Here is a 12,838-nt window from a genome sequence, read left to right on the forward strand (position 1 = left end):
TAGTAATCATGATTAATGCTACCTTTGAGCATGTTGCATGTGATTATTACAAGGCTTGAGTTGTTAGCAGGTCACCTACACTGAATCTGAGTTAATGCCTTGACTGCACGTGTGTGTGTCGGTCAGTGTCAGCCCCCGACGCACAGCTCCTGCAGCAGGTGACCCGCGGGCCGAACGTTCTGCCAACGGACTCGTCTCTGCACTGTGCTACAGACTCTACTGCTGTGCAGCTCAGCGAGATGATGCCCCTCCCTGTACTCATGAAACACTCTGTCACCACCCCACTCATCACACAGTGAGTGCATTAACAATGTTGTTAAAATGCTAATTGCTTTTTTTTTTGCTAAGTAGGTTTAGAGGTGGCTTTGTTCCATTATCACTTCAGTTATAGTCAGTGATTTTGACAGGTTTAGATGATGCTAGCAGTTTTGAGAATTAAAATACAAACTAATGCAACCTCTCATAGGAGTTTTGAATGCTAGAGTTTTTGACAGATTGAATGTGTGTGTGTGTGTACAAATTAAAAGCTTATCTGTGAAGTCTACTCTTCCCAAAAAGCTTCCTTATCCAGTGTTTTTATGACCCTGAGAAAGCACAAAATGTAGTGTTTGAGTGTCCAGACTTGCCTCTTTTGTGTGCACCAAAATAAATGCATGAGACCCCCCCCCCCCCCCCACTCTCTCTGTCTCTCTCCCCCTCTCCTGTCCTTCTCCTCAGTTTGTCGATGGTGAATAAGGCTGTGGTGGATTATTTCTTTGTGGAGCTGAGCGTGAAGAAGCACTTTGAAGCTTTGAGGCACTTCTTACTGATGGAAGACGGGGAATTTGCGCTGTCACTTACTGATCGGCTGTTTGAGAAGGTGAGAGCAGAACATCAATTGGCCACCAGCCTGAAAAGACCTCATTTGGAGCATGATCCTGGAGAGGGAAGACGTTTCCTGTTTTCCATTCTGTAAAAGAACTTTTTTTGCGGTTTCCATTTGCCAGAGATCAAGAGATGTATTTGTGTGTTTGTGTGTAGTTGGGCAGTGGACAAACCCCTGGCGAGCTGCTGACTCCCCTGGTGCTGAACTCCATCCTGAACAAGGCCATGCAGTACAGCGTGCACGGCGACAGTGAGCTGGCCACTAACTTCACGTTTGCATTACGCTACCTTCCCGAGGTGTTCCATCCCCACGCTCCCGACTCACTCAACTGCCTCGAGCTGCGCTACAAGGTCACACAAAGACATCTCTATCTCTAGTCCGTTCTCTCTGCTTTGTTAATCTCATCCACTGTATGCACTAGGCTCCAATTTTTAAAAACAGGACAGATATGCTGCATGATGATTGTTGTCAAGGTGGACAGTAAAGTTGATTTATTTGTATATATATTTATTTAAATCATAAATAATAATAAACCAACGTGGTGCCCAGTCCAGTGTTTGGGTTGCTGGGAAACACTACTGACTTGATCGTCACCGATAAATGATTGCTGGAACGGTTATCCCCGCTCGCGCCCGTTGAGAAGGGTCTGCTGTCATTATACGGTACGAGAGCGGCCTCTAGAGGCGAAATAAAAACTATTGCTGACAAATTTTGTTGCGTTATTTGAAGTGTTTTTTTTTTTATTATTCATTTTGGATATTTTGAGTGCTGTTGTTTGGTTGTACATCTTTTAAATATATAAATATTAATATATGTTAACTTTGAATCATTTAGAAAAAGTACAGTACATTTTTCATGGTGCCGTCAGTTTTTATCTGTTTATTTCTGTAATAAAGTTCGCCAATATTTTACTTTGATTATTTTGTTTTCATTCAGTATCAGTTTTAAAAACTACCGGTTGATTTAATCGGTTATCGGCAGGTAGGTACCGCCCGACTTCGTTATCGACAGTATCGGTAAAACACGCTATCGGTCGACCTCTAATATGAACGATCCTGTAGTAGTTCGATGTAGCACATTGTGTTTGCGCTCTCGACGAAGACTTATTGTTCTGTCAAGATATAGCATCTTTATTTTCTCTCAGTATGCTTAAGACCACCATGGGACAGGGTTTCGTCAGTGTTTCAGCAAACCTGCATGCTCCTGAAAAGATTGTCCTGTCATCTTGGCACACTATTTCTCTATCTATATCTCGCAATCTATTAATCTGCCTATTAAAAACAGCTCTACCAACAGCAGATCACTCCTCAGCCAATGAGTGTAGTGCAGCGGGGGGTTTTTCTGGCGGTTGAAATGACTCGTCCCCCGGGGAAATACGAATAGTGATTGTCCAGGGCGCCTGGGCTACTAGTTTGTCCAATCCTAATGTTCTGATTGTAACACTCTCTCTCTCTCGCTCTCTCCAAGGTGGACTGGCCTCTGAATATCATAATAACGGACAGCTGTATGAATAAGTACAACCGGCTCTTCTCCTTCCTGCTGCAGCTCAAACACATGGTGTGGTCTCTCAGTGATGTGTGGTTTCATCTCAAACGCACAGGTGAGCTGCTCCTCTTACAGGGCATAGGTCAATCTGCTTCTCATGGCTTAAAGGAACACTTTCCCAGGCAAAGCCCAAAAAGCCTGCTTACTTGGAGTTCACTTCCAATGGAAGTCGAAGTGCAGTCAATAAACAGATATGCTTTATGTATTTATTTATTTGATTGAGTTTCGTTGTTGTTGTTTTTGGAGAATGCTTTAATCAATACTTTTGGTCACGTGTTTTTGTGTGTATTTTAAGCCCTGAATGTGTTCAGAGACTTTACAGAGGATATAATTAATTCAAATGGTTTTTATTGTAAAGGTTTGAAGGATATAGAAATCAACATAAAACAAAGGTTTTGTTCAGCTTTCACTCATGTCTCTATTATTCTTTATTGTTAACGTGCAGTGACTGTAGATTGGAATTAGCAGTATACGATCACACACTGTATGTTCTTTTTTTCTTCTTTCCAGTCAGATTTCTTGTTCATGGTAATTACACATACACTCCACTTATTTAGGGACACCTGCACGTTCATGCAGTTATCCAATCAGCCAATCACGTGGACAGCAGCACAATACAGAGACAGGCCAAGGGCTGCAGATAATGTTTACATCAGACATCAGAATGAAGAAAAAGTCTGATCTCTGTGACTTGGATGCTGGTACCAGATGGAACGGTTTGAGTTTTCCAGAAACTGCTGATCTCCTGGGATTTTCCACACACACCAGTCTCTAGATTTTACACAGAATGGTGCAGCGGTAACGCGGGTGGGGTTCTGTGGATGGAAACGCTTTGTAGATGAGAGAGGTCAGAGGAAAATGGCCCGATTGGTTCAAGTTCACAGGAAGTAGTTATAGTAACTCAAATAATCATTCTTTACAACCGTGGTGAGCAGAAAAGCATCTCGGCATGCACAAAACATTGCACTTTGAGGTGGATGAGCTACACCAGCAGAAGACCACATCAGGTTCCACTTCCATCAGCCAAGAACAAGAACCTGAGGTTCTCATGGGCACAGACTCACCCAAACTGGACAGTTGAGGATTAGAAAAGAAAAAAAAAAAAGTCTTTTTCCAGTCTCATCAACGAGGTGTTTCAGCCGGCAGACCCTCGGCTCACGGGATGTTTTTTGCTCTTTACACCGTTCTGTGTGTGAAATTCACAGGAGAGCAGCAGTTTCTGAAATACTCACACCGGCCCATGTGATATCAACATCCATGCGACGATTAAAATCACTGAGATCAGACTTTTTCTTCATTCCGATGTTTGATCAGAACATTAACTGAAGCGCTTGACCTGGATCTGCAGGATGACTAGATAACTGTGTGAATGTGCAGGTGTTCCTATTAAAATGGACGGTGAGCATATGCTGGTGGCTGGATATATATATATATATATATATATATATATATATATATATATTTATATTTATATATATATTTATATTTATATTTATATATATATATATATATATATATATATATTTATATTTATATATATATATTTATATATATATATTTATATATATATTTATTTTTGTGTGTGTAATCTATATCTATCTATCTATCTATCTATCTATCTCTTGCGCTCTCTCTCTCTCTCTCTCTCTCTCTCTCTCTCTCTCTCTCTCTCTCTATATATATATATATATCAGCTCTAGTAAAGGGAGCAGGACGCTCGGTGCAGTTCCGTCAGCTGCAGCTATACAGACATGAGATGCAGCACTTTGTGAAGGTGATCCAGGGCTACATCGCGAATCAGATCCTGCAGGTCTCCTGGAGCGAGTTCACACAAAAACTCAACAGCGCCAACGACCTGGACGCCATCCATCACACACACGCAGAGTACCTCAACAGGGCCATCTTCAGGTTAGAACACTGCATCACACACGCACACGCGTTGTATTCCGGATGGAACATCACATCATCACAGCACCCATTTTAAGCCCAAATTGACTCGAGGGCTTTACTGCGCAGGGCTCTGCTGACGGAGAAAGCCGCTCCTGTGATGAACATCATCCACAGCATCTTCAGCCTGATCCTGAAGTTCCGCGGCCAGCTGATCGCTCAGGCCTGGCAGAGTCAGCAGGGTGAGACGGTGCACCCGAGCTTCGTCGCCATGCAGCAGTCTTACAACACGTTCAAATACTACTCACGCTTCCTGTTCAAAGGTGAGCGCACACACCCACGGCAAACATTCATCTGTTAAATTCTTACTAGTCATAAACACCAAGGTAACGTTTAATCATGTTTTGGCGCAGCATTCTCGCGACACTGAAGGAACCGAGCATTCACACTACTACACGTAGACACAATGTGGACTGGATGCGTAAACTCAAGTTCCGCTTTTCTCCGAACAGCAGCATGAAGTAAACTTGTGTGTGTTTTGTCTCTGCAGTGGTTTCCAAACTGGTCGATAAAGGCTACCAGCCTCATTTAGAAGACTTTCTGCTGCGTCTTAACTTCAACAACTACTACAAGGACTCGTGACGTTTTTCCGCCTCTTGATCATGAAACGGAGTTTTCCCCCATCGCTTCTTCAGGCTCACGCCGGAGTCATGAAAGGCTTTCTATATGCAAATGATCTCCTTCTAGCCATTGTAGCTATCCTGCAGTGAGAGTATACAGTGCTATAAGTATTATAGCTGTGTGTGTGTGTGTGAGAGAGAAAGGAATGTGATTTAGCGTTTCACTTTTATACAGTCGGTTCAGCACTCACCTGGCATTCAGGAATTTTCTCAGACTACTTCGTTCTGGAATAAAGTTGACTCGAGCGTCTCTTCGCGTTTTGTCTTCTGGACATTGAGCAAAATTTCCTGCTCATTTCTGTTCTGAGCTGCAGACGCATGAACGAACATCAGTGCCTGCGTACATTCGGTCCCGCTTGTCCCATTACTGCTGTGTTACAATTGAAATAAAATAAAGAAGCTGAAAGATTTTCAAGGTTTTGTTTGTTTCCTCGACAGTAAATGGACCGGATACGTTTGGGCAATTAAACGATTTCACATATTTTCAAATTAGAACGAAATCCGGGAAGGTTTAATTGAATTACGTGGTTCGTTATTTGATGCCTGTTTATATTCTATTCAATAGAAATAACTAACAGATAAATTCCCTGTAACTCGTACACACGGTGGAACTGGAACAACAATAAAGACTCGTCAGGGCTCTTCGAAATCCTCACAGAGCTTTATTAAAGTTTTTCTTTAACATTTTGTGCAAAGCCTTCTAGACAGTGGCTCTAATCAATACCAGGACTTAGTGTTAGGAGTCGTCTGCTCCTACACACCGTTCATCAAATGCCATTATTTGTCTGTTTAAACTCGTGCAGCCTGCAGCAGATAGACAGAGGATGATGTTGATGTTGTTAAGAGACGTTTATATGCACTCGAGTTCCTTATAGTCTCATCCGGACTCCGATAATCAGCCGAAGCCTGACCTCCGGTTGATCCTACGCTTAACAGCTTGCCATCAGTTAAAGTATAGAAGTGCCGGCATTCATACACAAGCCAACAGTGTGCGGAAAGAAACAGTTCCACACATACACAATGGAGATTAAAAAGTCTACACACTCCTCTTAAACTGGTAGGCTTTTTTTTTTTTTTTGGTGAAGTAAAAAAATGAAACTAAGGTCAATCAATCGTCAGAACTTTTCCACCTTTTAATGCGAAAGTGTACAAATAGAGTGAATATAATGATCAGAAACAGAAAAGACTACAAATAAAAAAAAATAACCCAGTTGCATAAATGTACACACCCCTAAACTACTGCTTTGTTGAAGCAGCTTTTGAACTTTCTGTGTAAGAGACTCCGTGTGGAACATCTCGACTTAGCGATATTTGCTCTAGAGCCGTCGAAATGTAGGGGCATGTCCTGTCTGCTTCAGGTCACCCCACAGATTTTTAGTTGGAGTCAGGTCTGGACTCTGGCTAGGCCATTCAAAAACATTGATAATCTTTTGGTTAAGCCATTGCTTTGTTGATTTGGACGTATGCTTTGGGGCGTTGTCGTGCTGAAAGGTGAAATTCCTTTTCAGTTTACTAGCAGACACCTGAAGGTTTTGCACTAAAATCGACTGGTATTTGTAGCTGTTCATGATCCCCTACACCTTGATAAAGGTGTACCCCAGTTCTTCACCCCAGTTCTGGCTGAAGAAAAGCAGCCCTAAAGCATGATGCTGCCTCCACCATGCTTCACTGTGGGTATGGTGTTCTTTTGGTGGTGCCTTTTTTTTGCACCAAACAAATTTTGCGATTATGGAATTATTATACTTATTGGAATTGATCTCATCAGACCATAACACACTTTGCCGCATGGTTTGGGGTGATTTAGTCGGGCTTGGATGTTTTTTTGTGAGAAAGTGCTTCCGTCTATCCGCCCTACCCCGTAGCCAAGACATGAAGAATACGAGAGATTGTCGTCACATGCAGAGAGTAATCAGAACTCGTCAGATTTTCCTGCAGCTCCTTTAACGTTACTGTAGGTCTCTTGGTAGCCTCCCAGGTGAGTTTTTGTCTCGTCCTTTTGTAAATTTTGGACGGACGTCCCGTTATTAGTGGTCACTGTGGTGCTCCATTTTCTTCAGTTGCCGGTGACGGCCTTCGACAAGCGAGATGCCTTGCACGCTTTTTCAGCTCTTGGCAGAGCGTGGCTTCAGCGGTCAGACGGAACCGAGACGACGTGGATCAGAACAATTTCATCTAGGACAGTTGTATGATGATTCAGTTTGAACATGAGCTTGAACGTGATTGGTTCTTTCTGAAGCCACGCCTCTTATTATAAAAGGGTGTGCACACTTTACACAATCACATTACTGTAACTTCTTTATTTTTCCCCTAAAATGTTTCTCTCTATATATATATATATATATATAAAAATTCCATTACATTTTTTAGATGATGTAATTTTACATTGAGGGCGGGAAAAAAGTTCGGACATGATTTATCTTAGTTTCAAAAACCTGCCGTTTTATCTGGGGGTGTGTAGACTTCTTATAATCCACATCCATATTTGGTTTTTTTTTTTAATACACAATACTAAAGTGCGGCAAACTCGTGATTCAGATCGCAGCAGATAATTTAAAATGATGCCTGCAGGCACACACCCACTATCTTTCAATACAGCTAAGCAAGCAGATAAAGGAACATGTAGTAGGAGGGGGGGGGGGGAAAGCCCTTTCGGAAGAAATAGAAATGGAGTCAGGAAGCCACACGAGCTGCAAAATTAAAGGTTAATTTGAAATAAAGTGGTTCTGAATTTAGCGGACTGAACTATCGCCACTGGATGATTAACCGTTAAAAACTGAAGTGCTTATATTTTACATGTAAAGGGGACAAAAATACCCAAAAAGTTGTATTATCTCCATCTCGTTGAAAACGTACTCCGCTTTTACACGGCCAGCTTTTAAAAACAAAAACGACGCATATTAGAATGGAGTTATCATAATACTAACTGTTAGCGATGAATTATTTTTTTTTTAAAATCTCTTCTTTTAGTATTCGTTTTTCTTCATTTTATTTCATGTAAACTATATTTTAAACCTCCAAAAGTGCATGTCATTTTACTGTAAACAGAGCACCAGACCCTGGGTGAGAGATTTTCAGATTAAATGGTAACAAAGGAATGTAAAAAGTATTTCCGTAAGTCAAAGGACCTGAGAAATTTTAGTTCAGTGACGTGTGCTGAAACACGCCTCGTTCTTCGTAAGTAAGTAAGTAAATCGGCACACAGAGGTCCGGACCAGCTTCACAGTCATCACGTAAGGAAAGAAATTTTCTCTCGACAAACCGCGTGGAATTTAGCCGGATTACAGTACTATTACTTTTACATTCCGATTAGTGCAATTACCCAAAACTCAACATGCAGTATACGTAGCTCTGGGAAGTGCCGTTCGATCCTGTGCCTTAAGCGGGGAAAGTTGCCAGTCTAGCTAAGCAGTACTGTGTGTCGAATCTCAAGCGCACGGGCTTTCTATTACTGCGATGTGCTTAGCAAACGTATTTGATCTAGAAATCTCAATAAATGCAAAATCGGACGTCCGTGTAGCGTGATCGCGCCTGAAGAAGTCTCAGTACGTCAGAGTAATAAAACGGTACGCCTTTACATCAAGCTCCTTAATCCTGAACTATGCAGAGAGAAATATATTGAGCGAAGGCGTCGGGAGAAAGTGCAAGTAGAAGTCCGAACCTGTCTGATATTCATGTATATGAGAGCGGTACTCTTCGCTAGCCTCGTCTTTTCATCGCGCTCCCTTACTGTAACGGAGAAGAGCAGCTATTAAGAGTCTCGATCATGCCGTAGGACGATGTGAACGTGGTCACGATGGAAAGAAAAAAAAAAACGGCAACGATTTGCCAGATTCTGATCTGAACCTGATCAGAGTGGGGTGGTGTGCAGTATTTAGCATGAACTATGTTGCTCTGGATTGATTTAGCTGCTAGAATGTAAAACTCCCTCTTCAACCTCCATCTTTAGCCCTCTTTGTTGATTATTTGTATAAGAGCAAAACTTGGTATTTAGCATCGAGACAGACGTCAGGAGTGTTAGAACAGAGCCGTAAACGTACCATAACATAAGAGTCTATAGTCGGTGCGTATGTAAAGTGTATATCTAGGATCAGCTCCTTAGATCTTCGTTAGAGTATAAGAGACGAGAAAAAAATAATAAACTAGGTCAGCGCTTATCCTTTGAGAAACCTAAACAACTTTCAGGCCTCAGACTCCAAGTCATCCTCTCCTTCTCCGTTCGCCGCCTCTCCTGTCTCGCTCTCCAGCAGCAGGAACTTCCCGTCACTGGTCAGCGGAACAGACTTCATCAGCTCGGCCAGAGCGTCTGGATCCTAACGCAGAGACACGGAGAGAGGTGAACGAATCATTCTGCTTGAAGAGACGGTACTATAGAAAGATATGACACAGGATACCTTGAACTATGTGGATCATTTGAATCAAAAAAGATCTTAGATCGTACCTTCTTAGCTTCTGTAATCTCCTTGCCGATGTTTATTGTGTAGCAGATCTATAGGATGGAGAGAAAAATATTAATATGCTATAGATAATCATTTTAACTTATACAGTGCCCTCCACTAATATTGGCACCCTTGGTAAAATGAGCAAAGAAGGCTGTGAAAAATTCTTTATTGTTTAACCTTTTGATGAAAAACAAACAAACAAACAACCCCAATTTGCTCTCATGGATAAACAATTGCAAACAACACAGGGTTATTGAAAAAAAAAAAAAAAAAAAATCTTTGTTAAATATAGGTGTGCAACAATTATCGGCACCCTTTTAGTCAATACTTTGTGCTAGCTCCCTTTGCCATGATAACATCTCTGAGTCTTCTCCTATAACGCTGATGAGGTTGGAGAATACATGGCGAGGGATCTGAGAGCGTTCCTCCATACAGAATCTCCCCAGATCCTTCACATTTCGAGGTCCATGCTGGTCGACTCTCCTCTTCAGTTCACCCCACAGGTGTTCTATGGGGTTCAGGTCAGGGGACTGGGATGGCCATGTCAGGACATTGATTTTGTGGTCAGTAAACAATTTTTGTGTTGATTTTGATGTATATGTTTTGGATCATTGTCCTGCTGGCAGAGGCAGTCAGGTTTTCATTTAATATCTGTTGATATTTGATAGTCCATGATGCCACATGTCCTAACATGTCCGGGTCCTGTTATAGGAAAATAATCAATGTGATGTGGATCAAAGCGGAGTGGAGATACAGTTCGCACCGTAAAGTTGACTATTTTCTTAACAGCATGTCCCGACCTGTTTTATTCCTCTTATATCACAGCAATTTCCGATGATGCCATTTTATAGTTACATTTAAATGTTGTGAAACAAGTTAGTTCCTGTTAGCACATACATTATAATAGCTACCAGGTTTATAGTATAAACAGTCTTTCTTTTTAACAAGACTAAGAGAAACCACAAAGTGTGAAGCCGACTTGTCCTGAAGACTTTCCTGTGCTGGAAACTCTACCTCTAACTGTTCCAAAGCACTGACACTGGAGAAACAGTTCCTTCCCCAAAGCTTCACAATAACAGTTATACAAGTCCCTGTGTAAGTTGCTACTATAGAAATGATCATGTATTAGAAGGAGTGCATTAATATAAACCTGTGATTTGCCTCCTCTAAGCTGAGGTGTTCTGACCAATCAGAGGGAATCGTATGTCAAGAGTTCTCCAGTCTCAAGTTTATTCTAATAGTACACTTTCTCTCACTATACATTATTTCCCCACTGTTATTAATTCCTCACTTGTTCATACTTGTGCTTTTTTTTTTCTGAGCCACAGACAGTGTTAGTCTGCACACTGAGTTAAATCCTACACCTCAGTCCAAGGTTGAAGGAGATACTGTTGCTGATGGCAAAACATCGAAATTTGTCAGACCGCCACGGCTTCTCTGTGCAGTGAAAACTCAAAAGCTTTGTAGCTTAGCACCAACAAGGCCTTTAGATTAGACTGACTGTATATGATATTGATTGGATGAAATCTCTAGGAGGAGTTCGTTAAAAGTGCGAGGCTTGGAAAAATCAAAATCTGAGCAAGAACTGCAGAGAAATATCAAAATGGCTGACTTCCTGTCGGGTTAAGGATAAGGTTCTAAGAGACTTTTTTGTACGTTTTAACGTGTTCCATAAGCCTACCGATTTTCTTATATGTAGGTGAAACGTAACGCGAGACGTTGAAATTTTGTAGGTGGCGCTATCGAGCCGTTTCGCCACACTCGATTCTGGAACCCCAATCAGATGTCGATTTTCACCGGTTCTGGTGCGTCGGTCAAGGGTATGTCAAAAATGAGATTCATTTGGGAAAAGATTTAACAAACGGAGCAGATCCAATAGGCTCGGGCTCGAACACTACTCCAGCATAAACAGTAGTTAAGCAAATGAAGAACTACACAAACTTTAAACCTGTGCATGTTGAGTAGTGTTTTTAATGTTTCTACGTGGAGACAGAAATTCCTCTTATACCACGGTGACTTACCAACAATAACAATTTTAAGATTTATTAATGAACGACACATCGCACTTTTTAACTCGAGCAAGTCACATGTCTTCAGGGCAGAAGAGCTTTCGCTTTCTGGATTCTCTGTACCCTGGAGTTGAAAATATGAAGTAACTTCCGTGTCAGAAAACACACCGAGTCTTATAAAGCGAAATGGTAAATGGTCTGCACTTATATAGTGGTTTTTTTTTTTCTTTTTAAACCTTAGAAGTTCTACAAAGCGCTTTACACTGGTTCTCATTCACACACTCGCACACCACTGGTAGCAGAGCTGCCATGCAGGGTGCTAACTTCAAATCGGGAGCACATGCTCTATTCTATTATACTTTTTAAAAAAAAAAAAAAAGGATTGGACTGCTGTTCGGGTGTGATGTCGTAGAGCGTGCCACATGTTCAGTGCTGTTTGAAATTCCAGAGGTCCCAATTTACAATACCTTCCCTTATCCCTTCCCCTGTCCCAATCCCATTTTCCCCCCTAGCAACAGAACTAAACAGTTTACCTTCTCTCCCTCAGTGTTGCTCTCAAACACAAAGGCACTGAAGGATGCCGCTCCTTCCTCATCCGCCACGTTCCAGTCCCTCCCCTCCACCACGAAGCCCATGAGCCGGCTGTTCTCCTTATGCGCTGCGAACTGGGTGACGTCCCTGAGCTGGAACTAACGGCACGGAGACGGAGACAAAGAACGGAGCTCGACGTTAGAGGAAAACGGACAGAAATACCCTGGACGGATTCGATTTTGTCTCAGTTTAGAAGCTATTACTCGGTCAAGGTACAGCGCCCGGTGATACCATTTACACTCGGTGGCACGCTTACTCACACTGATTTTAGTGACCTGCGTCTGAGGGTCAATCAACCTGTTGGACAAGAAGAAGAAGAAGAAAACCAAACGTCATCTGGTATTCATGTGGATGCAAAACTAACGCTATGAAAGCGACTCGACTCACACTTTCCCTCCATGACCGACTCACCGGAGGCAGCTGCTTGTTACCATCAGGTGCGACTCGCTGGTTTTAAATATGTTGTGTATCGCGCGAGCAGCTAGAACCTGCCTCATGGCCTCATAGATAACTTCCTGTGTATGTCCAGAGCGGACTGCCATAGAGCCCAGGAAACGCACGGCAAACACCTGCTGTAGCAAGGAGTCTACACACACACACACACACACACACACACACACACACACACACACACACACAAGAGAGAGAGAGAAAGAGATTATTGAAGGACTGTCACGTCTGTGAATGAAAGGCCATTCAACAATTCTTCAGCGATGGAGTGCAGCGTCTGCACTGACAAGCTGACGCGAGCACAAATTGAATCGATGTCTGCGAGTTCCATTATCGCGTCCTGTGGCATTTTTTGACCTCGGCTGTCCCGGG

The 12,838-nt window shown here is 42.2% G+C and overlaps 2 protein-coding genes across 2 annotated transcripts in view; one reads left to right on the top strand and one right to left on the bottom strand.

Moving 5' to 3' along the window:
• The window catches only part of tubgcp6 (tubulin, gamma complex associated protein 6), a 30,530-nt gene extending 25,144 nt beyond the window's left edge, over positions 1 to 5,386 (top strand). Inside the window, exons 19-25 of the mRNA XM_017484829.3 lie at positions 127 to 295; positions 718 to 859; positions 1,021 to 1,215; positions 2,333 to 2,465; positions 4,105 to 4,318; positions 4,427 to 4,620; positions 4,848 to 5,386. Coding sequence (XP_017340318.2) covers positions 127 to 295; positions 718 to 859; positions 1,021 to 1,215; positions 2,333 to 2,465; positions 4,105 to 4,318; positions 4,427 to 4,620; positions 4,848 to 4,939 — 1,139 coding nt within the window. The 3' untranslated portion in view covers positions 4,940 to 5,386. The remainder of the gene's footprint in view (positions 1 to 126; positions 296 to 717; positions 860 to 1,020; positions 1,216 to 2,332; positions 2,466 to 4,104; positions 4,319 to 4,426; positions 4,621 to 4,847) is intronic.
• Positions 5,387 to 5,617: 231 nt separating this feature from the next.
• Positions 5,618 to 12,838, bottom strand: part of appl2 (adaptor protein, phosphotyrosine interaction, PH domain and leucine zipper containing 2) — a 29,977-nt gene continuing 22,756 nt past the window's right edge. The window contains exons 17-21 of the mRNA XM_047159954.2: positions 12,428 to 12,602; positions 12,277 to 12,313; positions 11,959 to 12,114; positions 9,416 to 9,463; positions 5,618 to 9,287 (exon numbers count right to left, since the gene is read on the bottom strand). Of these exons, the coding sequence (XP_047015910.1) occupies positions 9,156 to 9,287; positions 9,416 to 9,463; positions 11,959 to 12,114; positions 12,277 to 12,313; positions 12,428 to 12,602 (548 nt within the window). The 3' untranslated portion in view covers positions 5,618 to 9,155. The remainder of the gene's footprint in view (positions 9,288 to 9,415; positions 9,464 to 11,958; positions 12,115 to 12,276; positions 12,314 to 12,427; positions 12,603 to 12,838) is intronic.

This window comes from Ictalurus punctatus, chromosome 14, assembly GCF_001660625.3.
Source record: "Ictalurus punctatus breed USDA103 chromosome 14, Coco_2.0, whole genome shotgun sequence".
Classification (NCBI taxonomy): Eukaryota; Metazoa; Chordata; class Actinopteri; order Siluriformes; family Ictaluridae; genus Ictalurus; species Ictalurus punctatus.